At 41.9% G+C, this 17,641-nt stretch overlaps 1 protein-coding gene across 2 annotated transcripts; it reads right to left on the bottom strand.

Moving 5' to 3' along the window:
- Positions 1 to 8,455: 8,455 nt before the first annotated feature.
- On the bottom strand, positions 8,456 to 16,338 carry LOC115776630 (uncharacterized). 2 transcript variants are annotated; one of them, XM_030724356.1, is made up of 8 exons: positions 16,277 to 16,338; positions 15,112 to 15,161; positions 12,248 to 12,434; positions 12,010 to 12,124; positions 11,154 to 11,440; positions 10,649 to 10,866; positions 9,725 to 9,883; positions 8,457 to 9,227 (listed from the first exon to the last, which is right to left on the bottom strand). In XM_030724356.1, the coding sequence occupies exons 3-7, from the start codon at positions 12,432 to 12,434 to the stop codon at positions 9,788 to 9,790; spliced, it is 903 nt and encodes a 300-aa protein (XP_030580216.1). In that variant the 5' UTR covers positions 15,112 to 15,161; positions 16,277 to 16,338; the 3' UTR covers positions 8,457 to 9,227; positions 9,725 to 9,787. The 2 variants fall into 2 exon arrangements, with proteins under 2 accessions (XP_030580215.1, XP_030580216.1); XM_030724355.1 differs by lacking the exons at positions 15,112 to 15,161; positions 16,277 to 16,338 and adding an exon at positions 13,650 to 13,688 and having other exon boundaries at positions 8,456 to 9,227.
- Between the last annotated feature and the right edge of the window lie 1,303 nt (positions 16,339 to 17,641).

Raw genomic sequence — 17,641 nt, 5'->3', positions numbered from 1 at the left:
TTTAAGTGTTTCTTTGTTCAAAGAGCAGCACCATCAAGTCCTCAGACAACCCCCCCCCCCATACTTGTTGTCTCTGCAGGAGATGATCTAATGATGATCTGGGATTTCCAGAGAACACGTCAAACCACTCGGGATTATCAGGAAATTTATTTAAATGTTATTGTTACTTATTCACTGACCGTTCACTGATAAACTCTGAGTGCACTGAGCTTTGTTGGCACCAAGTGACAAATGTATTAAATGATATTCTCATTAATTTAGATTTTAATATTATTTTCTCCCCTTGCAAACCTGAAACAGATGTGCACACTGCCACAAACAACAGCTGGGCTCTTTCCATGGTTGCTTCATGCTGTTGTCCATGGCAGTTTATTCATGACCGCTCTGATTGCTCCATTTTAGGTACTTTTTATTCTGTCCATGTTTAATTAGGTTCACTGGAAAGTCAAAGCTTTCACATAGTGAAATATCAGGATATCAATTTTCACCTTGCATTTTTTTTTAATGTATAAATACCACAAGCTGACGCTTCAGCTCATGTTATATCGTAGTGAAAGGTAACCTTAGGGTCACGGGAGCATCTGTGTACACATGCAGTGTGTTTCTGTGGTAGGGTGGGGCTGAGGGTTTTAGAGGATGATGTTTGGTTTCAAGGGAAACCTTATTTGCCTCACCCTCCTGAGGCATTCCAGTTGTGTTGCTCCGGTGATTCAGTGAGAGAGGAATATCAGACTTTAGAGTATTAAAGGGGCAGAGACAAAATATGTCAGTGTTCAAGTGGGGGACGAGAACACGTGATCTCATAAAAGAGCAGACTGGCCCATTTAGGCTACAGAGGATGAGGAGGGGGGCAGGCCTGCCTCACGTCCTCACCCTTCTTTGTGTGTGAACCAGGAGATGTTGGCATAGACATGATGTTGCTCCCAAGCGACCCCTCTCCATGAAAACTAAAAGACTGTGAGAACAACAAAAACACAGGAATAAACTGACTAATGTCTTCCAAATAGAAAAAACAAAACAGAAAAAAAAAAAAGCAGAGTTTCATTTTCTTTCATTCCCAAGTTTTATTTATAAAGCACCAGGTAACAACAGCAGTCAGTTTTTACTGTATAAAACGTGCCTAACAAATTACAAACATATTGATTGGAGGAGGAGAGCTGAGATGAAAACAGCTGCATAAGGTAAACATTCGAAGTGGACAGTGCAGAGGAGGGATGCTGACCAGGCTGCCAGGCAGGAGGAAAAGAGGAAGACCACAGAGAAGATTTATGGATGCAGTGAAGGAGAGCAGAGGATGGAGGAGGATGCTCCACTGTAACAACAAGGGAGCAGCTGAAGATCCAGATGTCTTACAGTACATTTAGTGCTTAGAAAACAGAAATAAAATTAAAAAATACATATTATAAACTTTATATATTATGATACAAATGCTATATAATCTTTTTAAAGAGAAGCAGCAAGATGCTGGACTTTACAGTTACAGAGAGGTATTACCTCAGCAGGAAGTGGCTGAATGAACAGGTACAGCACATTTGTAATTCATAATCTTAATGTTAATCCTGATTGGCTCATGGCTTAGACTGTGTTTTCAATTTTGGCCCATTCTGTGATTGAGTTTGACACCCCTGCTCTACACGTTTTATAACAGGCTGGAGTTCAGCAGAAGAACCCTGACTCTGCTGCAGTTGATGTTTTCTGTAGGTCAAAAAACCAACAGAAGCAACAAGAAGAAGAAGCAGAGCAGAAACTGGCAGACCGATGATCAATCCAATAGATCCATCCTCCTTCCCTCCATCCTCCTTCCCTCCATCCTCTGAGGTTCCTCCTGTTGGACCTGCAGATAGAAACAGGTGTGAGGTGTCAGCTGTCAGGTAGGTGATGAGTGAAGAACAGAACAGAATCCATTTCCTCTTCAAACTGCTGTCAGACATTATCTACTGCACTCTGATCACATCACTCAGACCAGCTGCTTTCTACAAAGTCTCATCAACAACATCTTTAGAAACAAACATCAACAACCAGGAAGCAGCTTCACCTCTGATCACAGACACACTGAACTCTGCTCACTCACCTGGAGGAGGATCAACAACTCTCAGGTAGATGATGCTGATGAGCTCCACACTGTCATCCTCTCTCTGGACACGACACTCTTATGTTCCAGTGTCAGCAGTCGTCACATTGGTCAGAATCACAAACAAGTCTCCATCCTTCATCAGTCTGTCCTGCAGATCCACCCGGTTCTTAAAGGATGGATGCTGCTCTTCTGGAAGAACCTGACCATCCCAGCATACAAAGACATGCTGTGACTTCAGGTCAGCTCTGCTCCACTCGACAGCGATGATGTTGTGATTTGGAGCTCTACAGGGGTTGGACAATGAAACTGAAACACCTGTTTTTTTTTTCCCTGGAGTTACCCCTCCCTACCGCTCCACGCTGCTCCCCACTGATTGTCACTGCCACCCCTGGGGTGTGGGTGCCCGCGGGTCCCGGGGTATGTGGCCGGATGTCTTGGAGTGGTTTCTGACCCGCTACCTTGGCGGCTGTGGCATGGGGGCGGCTCTGCCGGGTGTTGGGCGGTTCTCGGCGCTTGGGGCCTCGGGGCCCGCATGCTCAGCTCGTGCTGGGGGTGCCGGCCTGCGGGGGGGTGGGCTGCTCATTGCCTCTGGCTCTCTGGACTCTTGCCCTTTGGTCGTGGGGGGTCCGTCTAGGGTCTCCCTCCTTCCTCCTCTGGGGTGTGCACTCAGTTGCCATCAGGATGGGTGGCTTCAGGTCTTCTGAGCTCCTAGTGGGCTGTGGATGGCCTGGGTCCGTTCCTATTTAACTCTGGATCGCAGGGGGCATGGTTGCAGTTCTTACCCTCATTGAGGACATTCCATGATAGAGGCGCATACACACATTACTGCAAACAGCAAGATTGTGTGTATGTGTGTATATGTATATGCATTTGTATAGACATGTGAATCTGTGTATGTATATCTGAGTATTTTCTTTCCTTCCTCCCCCCTTGTCTGCCCCCCTTCTCTATCCCTTTCCTTATTGCCTGTCAGGTCTGGCATGAATAAGTAAATAAAAACTAAAAATACAAACATTAACAAGAATAGCCTGTAGAAAACTTATAGAGCTGTTCTTGTAAAAGCAAATATGTTTGGTACATCATTGCATTCGGATCATCGTTCTGATTGTGACAACAGCCAGACATGACAGGCTTTAAAAAAAAAAAAAAAAAAAAACACACCTGGTTTTAGACCACAATAATTTATTAGTGTGGTGTAGGGCCTCCTTTTGCGGCCAGTACAGCGTCAATTCGTCTTGGGAATGACATATACAAGTCCTGCACAGTGGTCAGAGGGATTTTAAGCCATTCTTCTTGCAGGATAGTTTCCAGGTCACGACGTGATGCTGGTGGAGGAAAACGTTTCCTGACTCGCTCCTCCAAGACACCCCAAAGTGGCTCAATAATATTTAGATCTGGTGACTGTGCAGGCCATGGGAGATGTTCAACTTCACTTTCATGTTCATCAAACCAATCTTTCACCAGTCTTGCTGTGTGTATTGGTGCATTGTCATCCTGATACACAGCACCGCCTTCAGGATACAATGTTTGAACCATTGGATGCACATGGTCCTCCAGAATGGTTCGGTAGTCCTTGGCAGTGACGCGCCTATCTAGCACAAGTATTGGGCCAAGGGAATGCCATGATATGGCAGCCCAAACCATCACTGATCCACCCCCAGATGTGGGGAAAACAGTAAAGGTGGACTCACCAGAGAACAATACATGTTTCACATTGTCCACAGCCCAAGATTTGTGCTCCTTGCACCATTGAAACCGACGTTTGGCATTGGCACTAGTGACCAAAGGTTTGGCTATAGCAGTATATATTGACCCTGTATATTGTATATTGACCCTGTGGAGCTCCCGACGGACAGTTTTGGTGGAAACAGGAGAGTTGAGGTGCACATTTAATTCTGCCGTGATTTGGGCAGCCGTGGTTTTATGTTTTTTGGATACAATCCGGGTTAGCATCCGAACATCCCTTTCAGACAGCTTCCTCTTGCTTCCACAGTTAATCCTGTTGGATGTGGTTCGTCCTTCTTGGTGGTATGCTGACATTACCCTGGATACCGTGGCTCTTGATACATCACAGAGACTTGCTGCCTTGGTCACAGATGCGCCAGCAAGACGTGCACCAACAATCTGTCCTCTTTTGAACTCTGGTATGTCACCCATAATGTTGTGTGCATTGCAATATTTTGAGCAAAACTGTGCTCTTACCCTGCTAATTGGACCTTCACCCTCTGCTCTTACTGGTGCAATGTGCAATTAATGAAGATTGGCCACCAGGCTGGTCCAATTTAGCCATGAAACCTCCCACACTAAAATGACAGGTGTTTCAGTTTCATTGTCCAACTCCTGTACATGTCAGAGTGACGTTCTGTTCAGATTGAGCTGTGATGATTTTCTGCTCTGAAAGAGAAAACAGCACAGAGCACAGAGGTTAAAGGTCAGAGTGCAATTACTCACTTCTACAGCACTGATACCAGAGATGCAAACCGAGGAGCTCAGGAAGAGGCATGAAGAGAGAGGAGTCAAGGAAACAGGAGCGACACATCATCTCCTCAAAGCCTCATTTCGAGCTGTTAATTAAATATGACGTTTGGAGTAACTGGATCAGAAACAGTTTCATTACAGCTCAGCTAAAGCTGAATGTTATCTCAGGTGTAACAACAGTGCTGTGACAGGTTTGATATTTTGCACCACTTTAAATTAATAACATGAATCAATGTGACAGTTTGACCATTTTAAAATATCATGGATATTCTCATGGATGAAGAGGACTGGTTGTTTAAAGAGTCCTCCTCCTTTCATGGTTTCCAGCTGTTCCTCTTTAATACTCTGGAGCTAAAAAAGCACTGAGACTGAACTCCAGACTGACAGGAGACAAAGAAACAGAAAGGAGGGGAAAAAAGAGAGTCCTCTGTTTGAATCTGAGACAGCAGTTTTCTCTGTGACAAACTGATTTCACAGATTTGACCAGATTTTCCATCACTGTGACCTTTGAAAATAAACTGCTGTCTCTCTCCATTCAATGGCATTAAAATAACTGTCCAGATTATTCTCCCATCATTGGAGACGGATCTGTTTTTCATGTGGAAAACTCTTTAACACGCCAAGTGAAAAACTGATCTGTTTTCCTTTTCTTTATATTTTAGAAGCTGTTTTTTCAGTTTAACTGGAATTGAGTTATTCCATTGTCTGTGCTGGTCTCTGCAGTCATTGTACACCAGGGGTGGGCAACTCCAGGCCTCGAGGGCCGGTGTCCTGCAGGTTTTAGATGTGTCCCTGATCCAACACACCTGAGTCAAATAGCTGAATTACCTCCTCAGTATGCAGTCAAGTTCTCCAGAGTCCTGCTAATGACTTCTATATTTGACTCAGGTGTGTTGGATCAGGGACACATCTAAAACCTGCAGGACACTGGCCCTCGAGGCCTGGATTTGAGGATCCCTGTGTTACCACCCAACGTTACCACTGCCTTTTATTCCCAAAACTCACACCTCCCCCTGCTGTTATCAGAGTCAGTGGGCCTAGAAGGATGCTCCCAATCCACACTAGTTTGATCCCTTTGCAGAGGCTTCATGACACAGTTCTGTGGGGGCTGTCAAAACAAATAACTTTCCCACGTGAAAATAACTCCCACAGGAGCACTCCCCCACCCAGCTGTCTGTATTTTTACATTACTAGAAACACTTTTAGGCCATCATGTAAAGCCATATCAACAACATCCTCAGACAACAATGTAAAATACAACAATTCAAAATACACCATAAACATTTCCACGGTTGTACGCATATTTATGCATTTCTGTGCATGTCGAGGTGACACACACACACACACACACACACACTGACAGGTATTATTTTTATGTTTGTCTGTTAACAATATTACATCAAAACTACCAGTCTGACTCACACCAAATGTATAAAATAGATGTTTTGCTGAAAATATTGTAAATGCGATATTTGTGAACAATGTGATGTAGGGTGTTCAAATTCAGACCACAGATGCATCTACTAAAAATCTTAGACCAGTTTGAATCTCGGTGGTAAAGGTCAAAGGTGAAAGGACAAGAGGACCTGTGTGTTGATCCAATGTTTGGAGAGTAAAGGCCTTTACACACCGGAGGCGTAAAGTCCGTGCGTTAAAAATATCTTTGGACTCGCCTGTTCTTAATGCAGCCGTTCACACAGAACACGTCATTTCACAGGACGAATTTGCAGCATTTATTTTTTTGTATCAAGTTCGATTTTTCTGGCTTTCACAAGCGAACAAACAGATCTGACCAATCAAAACGCTGCATTTAGAAACATGTGAGATATACTGAATATACAGTGATGTGGGAACAATAAAATTAAAATGTTTCAGCTCAGACACACAGCTACACGCTGCTCCAGGTCAGTCGCTCTCTGAAATTATTCTCTGCATCCTCACATGTGATCTCAACTCTGCCAACAAAAGCTCAAACTGTCCACTAACATCCTGAAACATGCGCAAAAGCGTCGGTGATGCAGCTTCAACTCCGGGATCAAACCATCAAACTCTCCCTGCTGCTGCTGCTTTCTTACGAGTTGGATGAATCTGTTTCTTCCTTCTTTTGTTTAGAAACATCAGGACCTCATTACATCATCGCTTGATGTCGACTTCATTTCTTTCACAGTGTGTTTTATGAGGGCGATTTATTCAGAAAAACGTAACATCCTGTGTGTACGTAAGTGAGGAACTGAAATGCTGATTCATTCTGGTGTTTATTTGATGCTCCCCCCTGAGTGCCGGTCAGGACACAAACTGGAGACTCGCTTAGTCCGTTATAGTTCTTTACTGCAGGCTTAGGGTAGGGGTGCGTGGGTGTGTAGTTTTTAGGTCAAAAACACATGACACCACACGAACTGGACTGGACTGGTTTGCTGAGCAGCCCCACTCCAATGCTCCACACGCCTGCAAGAGAGGAGCATCACTTCCCCTGTCGGTCCAGTAGGAGGTGCATTACTACACAACATAACAGAAAACACTAAAGAGGTCCTTTCTAACAGTGTGGGCTGGTTACAGAACAAGTTCTCATCCGAAAGATTCACACATCCGGTGTGAAACGGCCTTAACAAAACAGGACGATGCAGAACTCGGGTTTTCTCTGTCAGCAATAACGGCGCAGATGAAAATCCGGAGAATAAACCCTTGAAAGAAACTGTCCTCGACATACTAACAGTACGTATACGAGACAACGTGATTTTATCAGGAATCCCCGAAAAAGCGACAATCCGACAATACACAAAACTTCATATGATCCGCTTTGAGGGAAACCGACTCGGAGCTGAGGAGGAAACTAAACTCACGTTTGACCAAATAAAGGATGAATACCTGCACGGGCTGACCTTTGGCACACACCAAAACAAGGACAGACAGCAGCACAGCGCCGGTGTATTGAAATGTAGCTTTCTGCAAACTCGCCATGTTAGCCTTCTCGCTTCCTTGATATCTGCGCATGCGCCTCTGAGCGCGTGCCTCGGATAAGGACGTCCTGACGTGTCTATGGTGACGTCAGGACGTAGCTAAGTCATCCGTTGGTTTCGGACGTCCAGTATATCAGTTATATATTGATGTTCATGACTGTAAAATTGTCCTTCTACTTCAATAAAACAATGTTAAAAAAAAAAAAGTTTCGGACGTCCACCCCTGTCCCTTGCCCCTCCCCCGCGATATTTTTCCATCGTCGCCTGCAGGAGAGTGGGTCTTACTGAAAAGCCCTTTCTCATTGGCCAGTGGCTTATGATTGACAGTTTTTCTGTGTAATATAATAGGAGCTCGAGCTGTGTGTCTGAAGCTGACTACGATCGAGGCCCTTGACGGTCAGTTTTTACCAGCCTTAAGCAGGCAAAGCAGTGATCTAACCAGCTAAAAATAAAAGGCAAACAGTGACACAGAAAACGGTTTAAATCGAAATACCTCACCTTTACTCTCGCTCCATAATCCGTGCAGGGACGCAGGCCTTGTTCCATTAAAAGTATATTCCAAATATAACCGAGAACTTCAATATTCTGTCTGAAACACCCATCTTTGAGCAAAGGATTTAAAAAGGTGCTGTAGTCAGTGACTCGGTATCTGCCGGACAAAGACTCAGCACTCAATGTTCAGCCTGCTGTGATGGTAGTTTTCTGCACTGAGGGCGGAGTTTAACACGGACACACACTCATTTCTCCAAACACCGCAGAACAAATTAACCATTTCAGACCGAGACCACATACATTATTTGCTTAAATCTATAATAAATACATATAATTTATAATCAATTTAAAAAGTTTAAGAATGGGAACGTATGTGTCCCAGATAGCAAAATGACTCCGCCCCCGATCCGCCCCGGATGTGCCACTGACTCCGTAACGGACCCGCAAAACCGGTCCGTATCGGAGTCCACTTGCACAGCGGGACGGATCAGTAACGGATCAGGATCACGGTTGAGGAACAGATCAGGACCGGATACAAATCGGACCCGTCCACGTTTCAGGTTATCCAAAACGGATCCTTTACGGAGCCGTCTGTGGAAAAACTGATCCGACACGGATCCGTTTTGAATCCGTTCATATAACAGCTTATTTTGGCCAGAATATTTTCAGGATCCCTTATTAAAAATTGCTGTAGCCATGCTAGCTACAGTTAAAGCTAAAATATCTATTTGGACATGAAGACTGATTTTAGGGAAAATGAAAAATCTTTAACAATTACGGCATCCTTATCTAAAGCCTAATTTTCCATTTGAATAACAAGATGAGCATATGAGTATTACAAAAATAATGGGATCATAAATGTATCAAGAATACTGTTTATTTACTATAAATCCTTTAACACTTCTTTATTCTTTAACAAAATGCAGTAAAGGAAAAAGTAAAATGGCAAAGAAAGGAAATACTATCACAAATTAATTAAGCAGGTGATGCATTGATTCATTACTGTACTTCATTAAAACATTAACAGACAAATAACTGAAAGATAACCATTTTTGGAACAATAACAGTAACAATAACAAACTGAAGTCCTCAGCATTGATTCGGGATGGTAACAGGAGGACGCCGCCTTCTTCCTCTGTCTGCTGCCAGATTGAACCATCGTATGGCATGTTTCCGAATCTCCTCTTCTGTGGCAGCACGGGACACGTGGGTCTTTCTTACTGCATCTATACACACAAGGTATATGTTATATGAAAGCTTTGAAATCTTTCCAGCAGCTTGTTGAATCTATACCATGAAGAATTAAGGCAGTTCAGAAGGCAAAAGGGGGCTCAACCTAGTGCTGGCATCATGTACCTAATAAAGTGGCCAGCAAGTGTAGCATGTTGATTGTAAGCTTTGGACATAGTGGGGAAAAAACTCCAAAAATTTACAACTCATCTTTAATATTTAACAGCATCAGTTATTGCCAATCAATGCAGTCATGTCCGGGTATCCAACTATGTACCACAGAGGAACATCACAGATCTCAAAGGGGAGTTTTTCATTTGAAAGAGTGCTGTGATCAGTGAGTGGAATAAAGGTACACCTGAAAACTGTCCTCCAAAGCCCATAACTGGCATTATCAATGAAATGATACAATACGACTCTCAGAGTTAAAAGATTTGTGCTTCATTAAACCATGACAATCAAATCATTTGCAAAATCTATTACAATTACTTACCCAAGAGTACTGTTTTTGATGCCATCTGGGAGAAACCTCCCTTTCCATTGGCCCCTGTCCAATTTATCTTCTGTCCAATGTCACTGTGGAACATGCGGGAAAGAATGTTCCATGTGATACTTCTTGCATCAGCCCCCCGATGGCTGCCAGTGAAGAAATCTAAAAATGGAGAGGAAATAATGGGAAAAGTTTAAACACATTTCACAAAAAATAAGTTGCAGGCAATTAAACACAACAACAAAAGACAGCTTCATTTGTATTTGAGTTATCAAAAAGGTCCCGTGTGCCAGCTCAAATGTGGGTATATAGAAAAATTAAAAAATAATCATTTTACATTTTTCCTGAAAGGGCTATTCATTTTGCAATTCTTACTACTTATCCCTGGTCAAAATGGTAATATGAAAGTACAGAGTCTGCATAAAAGCACTTTGTGCTGCTGGATGGTCTTCCTCACTTTTATGACAGGTGCTTTAATTAATTTTACCAGTGCACATAAAACAGTTTAATACTTTTATTAAACATAACTGATTGTTGTCAGTGTGATTAAACATAAATTCACTTCAGCTGCACAGCCAACACACATAAATGCAAACATACTTTGTAAATTTATTTACACGTATTTCTCACATTTCATTTTAAAAAGTTAGGAATGCCATTTGAGTTAAGTGGAACATTTCCTTATTCACAAAGAAGCATTTCCAGCCTTTCAGTGAGAGATACAGATTATCAATTGAACACGGGTATTGGCAAATAACCACATCTTATCCGGACTGTAAAAACCTGGATCTGGCTGTTTGTAATATTTAACATTCAGCTTTTCATTATAAACAGCATCATTCGTATTATACAAAACCATGACATTGACAAAAGTGGGATTTCTTTGTGTTGAATGTCAAGTAGAATGGTAATCAGATGAAAACTCACCACACTCTGCTTCAGGTGAGAGTTAGCAGGATCTTTGAGCCATTTCTCAAAATTCTCCACTTCCTCCATTGATTGTAGTGGAAACTGTACAGGGTCAGGTATTTCTCTTTCTTGGACAGTTGAGTTCAGCTTGTTGGTCAGATAGTTTACTTTGGTGGTTAATTGGTCTTGTTGGTGTTTAATGTACTCCAGTAAGCTCAATATTTGAACTTCTGCAGCTGTTGGAAGAAGAAATGAGACAAATTTGCTGTAATCTTTTCCAATAACTGGATTACATGGCAAATGGCTATAGTGTAGTATTCATATTTACAAAGAATACAATATACCGATTATTCAAGCTTTACTGTATACACTTTTGGAAAAATCAGTGTACATTCAGGAAGAAATGCATTGTTGCATTCGATGAGTTTATTTTCACTTGGATGTTACACTGAGAATAACTGAATTTGTGAGGTAATTTTCAGTCATTGAAAGGTGAATACTAGCTGTTTAAGAGATTGCTTACCAGAGCAGGTAATTGTGTCTGAGCCATACCGTCCCCCTTTCCAAGTAGGCCTGTAGACATGGCTTGAAGAAGGAGTTGGCTCATCTCTTGGTCTATTTTCCATCTGGGCAAGCAGTGGTGGTGATGGAGTTTTTGCAGAAGAAGCAATTGTGTGGATGCTAGCCCCAGTGAAAGGTGGTGGTTGGATATCTGGAGCAGGTGGTTGTAGTGGGCGTCTTACTGCAGCTCTGGCTTTCCTTTTCAGGTAAACTTCTTCTGTGTCACTGTCAGAGTCCCCAAAGGAATGACTGTCAAGCAGAATAGAAAAATAAAAATACTTAATACTTCATTTGTCATTATTAAAACATGTATTTTTTTACTTTACTCAAGCTGTACACTACTCTAATTGCTTTCGAATTCTGTGATTTGAATACCATCCATTCTCTTCTGCTTATCCTGTTCAGGGTCATGGGGGGGGGCTGGAGCCTATCCCAGCTGTCATAGGGTGACCTGTCACAGGGTACACCCTGTACAGGTCACCAGCCTGTCATAGGGCCAACACAGAGAGACAGACAGCCATTCACACCTATGGGCAATTTAGAGTGACTAATGAACCTAACCCCAGTAAGTGCATGCCTTTGGACTGTGGGAGGAAACCCATACAGACACGGGGAGAACATGCAAACTCCACACAGAGAGAGGGAGAGAGAGAGAGAGAGAGAGAGAGGCCCGGGCCAAGGGGGAATCAAACCCAGGCCTTCTAGATGTTATTCTGTTATGTTAGTGCTAACCACCACACTACTGTGCTGCCTGTGTTTTGAATAATGATGACCAAAAAAAGCAAATCTAGAAAGAAAAAAAAAATGTATATACTAACATTGCCTTTGGCTTCCTTTTTGGTCGTACTTCCTCCTCTTCCTCTTCTGACTGAAGGTCTGATGTGCTGCATGTAAGCGATTTCTTCAGAAGCTGTCGTGCCTCAAAGTACTGATCTACAAATTACAAACTTGAGTTTACAACAGATAACACAGTTGTCTTTAAACACATAAAATATAATAGCAAATATATTTCAGTATTTAATTAAAATAGGCAGAGGTGTATTAGAAATTGCATACCACATGATTTGATAATTCTGATATCGTATGTCTTCCAGTCTGGTCCTGGTTCCTCTACATTTTTTACTGCCTTATCCACTCTTTCATCATTTCTATAGTTGGGCCAGTAGGTAGCACCATCACAGCACCAGTTTTCTGGTACTACTGCTACTGCTTTGTTGCTCTGGAACTCGACCAAATGGAACATCTTGAAGTGGAAAAAGAAATCAAACAACAACAAATAACAAAAAAAAGAGCTGCAACCAGCAACACTACCACAATTGCTTTGCTTAGAAAATAATATAACAAAATGGTATCATCCTCGACATTTTAAATGCCTGTTAGAAAAAAACAGCCTTAATAGCTATTAAGTTATACTGCCAGCAAGGACAATAGACAGGTACAGAGAAAAATCTGATGTGTCCCTAAAAGGCATGGAACATTGGTATGGCCACAAAACCATCTCTATGAGGCAAAACAGTACATTTTACAACAAGCTCTGACACTTGAACACACTTGAATGAATCTGATGTTTGTGAAATTTTATAAATATTCAGATAGTCAGAGTTAAATGGATAATCAAAGAACAAAGATTTATCTGAGAATTCCTTGTATACCACATAGACTCCATCACTGCACTCTACAATGTTATGTATACAACAAATATCATTTCCAATAACAAAAACATTATCCCCAGTTGAAACTTTAACAGTCCACTTATCACAGGTCATTTCACCATACTGTGCTTTCACTGACAGTCCACCTATAATTGGTCCAACATAATGTGGCTTTTTAAAAGAGGTACAACTTAAAGGAGCTTCCATAATTCTAATTTCAGACAATCGACGGATTATTTGGGCAAGGGGGAACTCTGGTTTCCTGATGAGCTTTTTAAGCTTATGCAGATAATTTTCATAAGGAAATGCAGAAAATGAGTCCAGACAACCATGTAGTTGCACATCACCTGCTAGATGGACCAAACCATGTACATTATAAACAATTTGATCTTTTCCATATATTTCACCAAAGTGACTAACAAAACATTTCAGCAAAGTACGGGCATACTGTGTGTGGCAGGACAGTCTAGGACTAACTAAAATAGCAACACCAGAGAAGAGTAGCATGAAATTATAGTACATATTTTGATCCAGAAATGTGCCTAGCATTACAGGTCCTGTGTACAGGAGAAACTGTCTAAATTCTGTGGCCTTCCAACGATCCAATTCCCTCAGAGATCTGGGCTTCCGTGCAAACTCTACAGGAATAAAGGAACGCATTTCTAACAGTTTTGCTGACATTCTTTCCACTATGCTCGCAGGCAATCGAAAATTCAGAGGACCCCCGAGCCAGATGTGTAGCATTCTTCTAACAACTCCTAAACAAACTAAATGCATGTAATCTAGAGGGAACTGTGAAACCATACCCACACTACTGCCAATAAATGGATGTGGTCCTTCATGATGATGACTCTCTTCGGCCATGTTTGTGAATGATTCATCTGTCCGTAGGGCATAGTCTGCACATGGGTATGTCACGCGTCTGTTAATATAGTTTCCAGGCTGCACAAATTTGTCACATCCATGGTAGGCATTGTGGTTCTTTGTGTTTTTAATAAAGGACCTGGCTGGTGTGTCACAGATGACTGTATGCAGCTTGAGATTTAACTGTTTACCTTCTAAATCAAAACCATTTTCAAGCTGTTGTAACTCTGTAACAAAGTCTTCAAGGAAGTCTTTTGCTGAACTTGGTTTCTTTGGTCCACAGAACAAACCTATAACTACAGGTTCCTTCATGGGAACACTTAATAGTAGACCAAGGATGGGCCACAACTGCAGACAAGAACTCTTGAACAAAGGAAGTCCATCTATGTTGATTTGTAACTTCAAAGTGAAACTGTCTGCTAACGTGTGTTTGAACTTTAACAATGTATTTCTAAGAGAAGCCAGAATGCCAAAATAGTGGTACTGTCCTCCAGCCCTTTCAAGAATTGAGTATTCTGTCTCAGTTCTGAGGAGTGTCCTAGCATCCTTTGGAATATCAGAATGGTAAATGCGAAGTATGGCCAATAATGCTGTCAAAGCGACCAAGGAAATACGAAATTGTATGGCCCAGTGGGATAAACTGTCTGAGAGTGAAACCGAGTCTTGGAGTTCATCATCAAAATGATCAGACTCAGATGTCTGAGTCTGAACATCACAAGCAGCATCCTCAAAATCCTCAGACAGGCCTAGATCTATCTCCATGCCATCTTGCTCACTAAAACCAGCACCGGTTTCAGTGTCTAGACAGTGTGGATTATCAGTTCCAGTGTGACATTCATGAAAATGCTCTTCACTGATGTGTCCATGGTCAAGGTTCCTCTCTGTTGTCATCTGAAAGTCAGTTAAATTTGTGGCGTCATCCCGCATTTGTTTAAGTCGGTTTTCTACGTCTACACGGGCCCTCCTTCTTAAGGTGGAGTTGGAGACAGGTAGAGTCTTTCTATTCATTTTATCTAAAAATAAAAATTTTAGAAACACATTTTTGTTATTATTCTGAGACCAGACAGGATTTTAAAGCAGGCAAACAAGCCTCAACCTAGACCACAGGACAAAACATTGAAATGACAGAACTTACACATTATAACAGAGAAGAAGCTGTTATAGCCACTTATACTGGCAATAACAGCTATTTTTTTTAAATGAAGAATATATTATAACAGTCAAAGCTTAACGTCCATTACAGTTGCTTTTTAAGTACAGATGTGCGTGTGCAAGATTTCTGATAGCATATTACAAGCTCAGGTTTCCCTCCCCTTGGAACACACACATAATATTTCTGGCAGAAATTATTTGCAGTTTTAGAAAAAGTGTCTAAATGAACTCTAAGATTGAATTTTGGCTTACTTCAGTGAGGTAGCAGACAAGGTGGAGGGGGGAAGGCAGGCTGAATTGATCTGTAACAGAAGACATAAATAAAATTAATGATTATAATGATGAAACTACAGAAAATCTTTCTTTTTGTGGCATGTTGGATATTAAACTTTGGTAATTTAAAGTATTTTAATTGTATCAATAGGGACTTTCAGTAAGTCAGAGTCCAAATATGCATTGTGGAAAAGTTTAAGGTCAAGCAAAGACAATAAATAGGGTTCATACACTTTCAACGCACAGGAGTTGTTGAATTTACTCGCGAGAAGTTAATACCTACGCTTGGGGAATTTGCAAGGATTGTTTTCTTCTGACTTAATTATAATTCCATACTGGTCTTATCCATTACTGGAATTTGCGGTTTTCTAGCCAACCAGCCAACAATAATTAAAGCCCCACTCTGGCCGGTTAAAAAAATGTGACCTCCTAAAGGTCCGCTCACTCTCTCACAGACTGTCTTCTGGGGAGATGCTCATATGCAGACGTGCAGGTTCGTTTCCATCTCATAAGTTAACTATTCAGATATTTTTTAAGGCAGTTACAGTTTTAAGCAGTTTCAAGCACTGTGCCCCAAAATCAAGCACTTTTCAATCCTTGAAAGGACAATTTTAAAATGGAAGCATTTTCAAGGATAAGAAAAAAAGAATTAAATTTGAATCAAAAAGTCTTAGCAGAGACATAACTAAATCCATTTCTAAAGCTTATTAAATACTTTACAGCAACACCTGAAATCGTGAGACCCACTTTAACCTGATGGATGCTCTCAGATTAAATTTGGAGAACAATAGGCTGTGTTAGCTTAACTTTACCTGCAGTCAGTCCTGGAGAGGCTCAATGAAATCCTTCATGTGCTCAGTCTGCTGTAACATCAGCTACCTGGACAGTTAACCAAATCACATCGCCTTCCCCACCGAAATAAATCCCGGAGGAGCTTTTTTTTTTCTTTTAACCTCACAGCTTCCCGCTGTGTTAGCTAATAGGCCAGTAGCTAATGTGCTATATATGCTAACTCCGCTGCCACAATCTCACATTTCTGAATAAAAAATAAATAAAACCTTAATTATCTCCTACCAGGATAACTTTACTGTACAGGTAAAGCCATGAATGAAGAATATTTAACAGAACAGCTTACAGTTCTTACCTTAGAGAAGCTCTGCTCCTGCGCTCCTTATGACAGCAGTCGTTGACTTTTGAAAAAGAAAAAAAGACGGGGGTGGGGAAAGGCGCGAGTTTGCTGAAGGGCTCCGCCGTGGAGCCGTGGCGGAGCCGCGTTTTGATAATCCGCTGTCAGTAGGTGGGGCGGGCCCAGTCCGGAGAGCAAGAAGGGTGGGGCGGATCGGCTGACTTGAAGGCGGATCCGCCCCGAAGTGTTTTGCTATCTGGGGTAGATTCTCAGTCACCCAGGTCATGGTAGTCTCAAGGGCAAAAAAGGTTGTTTTTAAAGACTTTAAAGGCTTGTTTAGTTCTAAAACCAAAAGGTGGACACTCCCAGGTATTTAAACCCTAGTAGGGGGGTGTCCCCTTTAGAGGTAGTCTATTAGGCCCTGTTTACATGAGAACAGTAGACCTACTACCCATCATGTGACCTACTGAGGTCAGAATTTGAACCAGGAAGACAGATGGTTTAAAAAAGGAGTAAAGGGCCATCTATGTCCACTGTGAATGACCAGAACTGAGCAGAGATGGTGGTTAACGACACCAGCTGTCGGCCGCCTACAATGCAGTCTGGAGATCCCTTCTCAGGCGCCTCGACCCCCACTCACACTTCACTTCAGGTGACCTCAGTAGGCCACATGATGAAGGGAATCCTTGGAAGTTCTAGTGTCAAAAGAAGAAGTGTAACTGGTGGCCACTTGTGTTGATTAACAAGAGGCCGGACCACCGACGTGTTTTGGAGGGAACCTCCGTTTATTCACTGACAGATGTTGGGATAAAACATTGTTTGATGGTTCGGTCTAAGATCCTACACAAACCAAACACACAACAATATTATTGTCTTTTAAAGCTGGTTTTTGACCAGTTACTAAACTTTCACTCACCACTCCGAATGCAACAAGATAACATTTAACACCAGTAAAAGATAACGTTTAACACCACTTAAACGTTATCTTTTACAGTGTAAAACCACAGCACCAATCAGCTCAGGGCTCTGAGTAACCAGAGGATCTCACACACACTCCTAAAGATGGAAACCTGTGATTTCACATTTAAGTGTAGAAAAAAAGCACATCTGTGTGTAATAAATACTGATGTGACACAAGCTCATGTCCTCTCAGTGTGCTGCACAAACACACCTCACAGAAATCACATGATCATTTAGTCAGATTTCACTGATTTAAGGGAGGGGGACAAACAGGAAGCTGGTTTTTGAACTCCTCTGTCTCAGGAACAGGACTCAAAGCTCCCAGCTGCTCTGAACTCACCATCACTTCAAGGTCACATGACTGAAGCTGATTTTTGGACCAGACTTTGTTTCTGTCATGTATAACAGCCAGTTCAGCAGCAA

This window comes from Archocentrus centrarchus, unplaced genomic scaffold, assembly GCF_007364275.1.
Source record: "Archocentrus centrarchus isolate MPI-CPG fArcCen1 unplaced genomic scaffold, fArcCen1 scaffold_35_ctg1, whole genome shotgun sequence".
Taxonomy (NCBI): Eukaryota; Metazoa; Chordata; class Actinopteri; order Cichliformes; family Cichlidae; genus Archocentrus; species Archocentrus centrarchus.
The sequence above is the reverse complement of the archived record's forward strand: the minus strand, read 5'-3'. Positions and strand labels throughout refer to the sequence as shown.

Coding starts and splice junctions, on each gene's coding strand:
- LOC115776630 (XM_030724355.1), bottom strand. CDS start 13,685: ATGAAGGACCACATCCATTTATTGGCAGTAGTGTGG. Junction 12,125..12,247: donor CAGAATTATCAAATCATGTG/GTATGCAATTTC, acceptor TGTAATTTGTAG/ATCAGTACTTTGAGGCACGA. Junction 9,884..10,648: donor CTCACCTGAAGCAGAGTGTG/GTGAGTTTTCAT, acceptor CTCCATTTTTAG/ATTTCTTCACTGGCAGCCAT.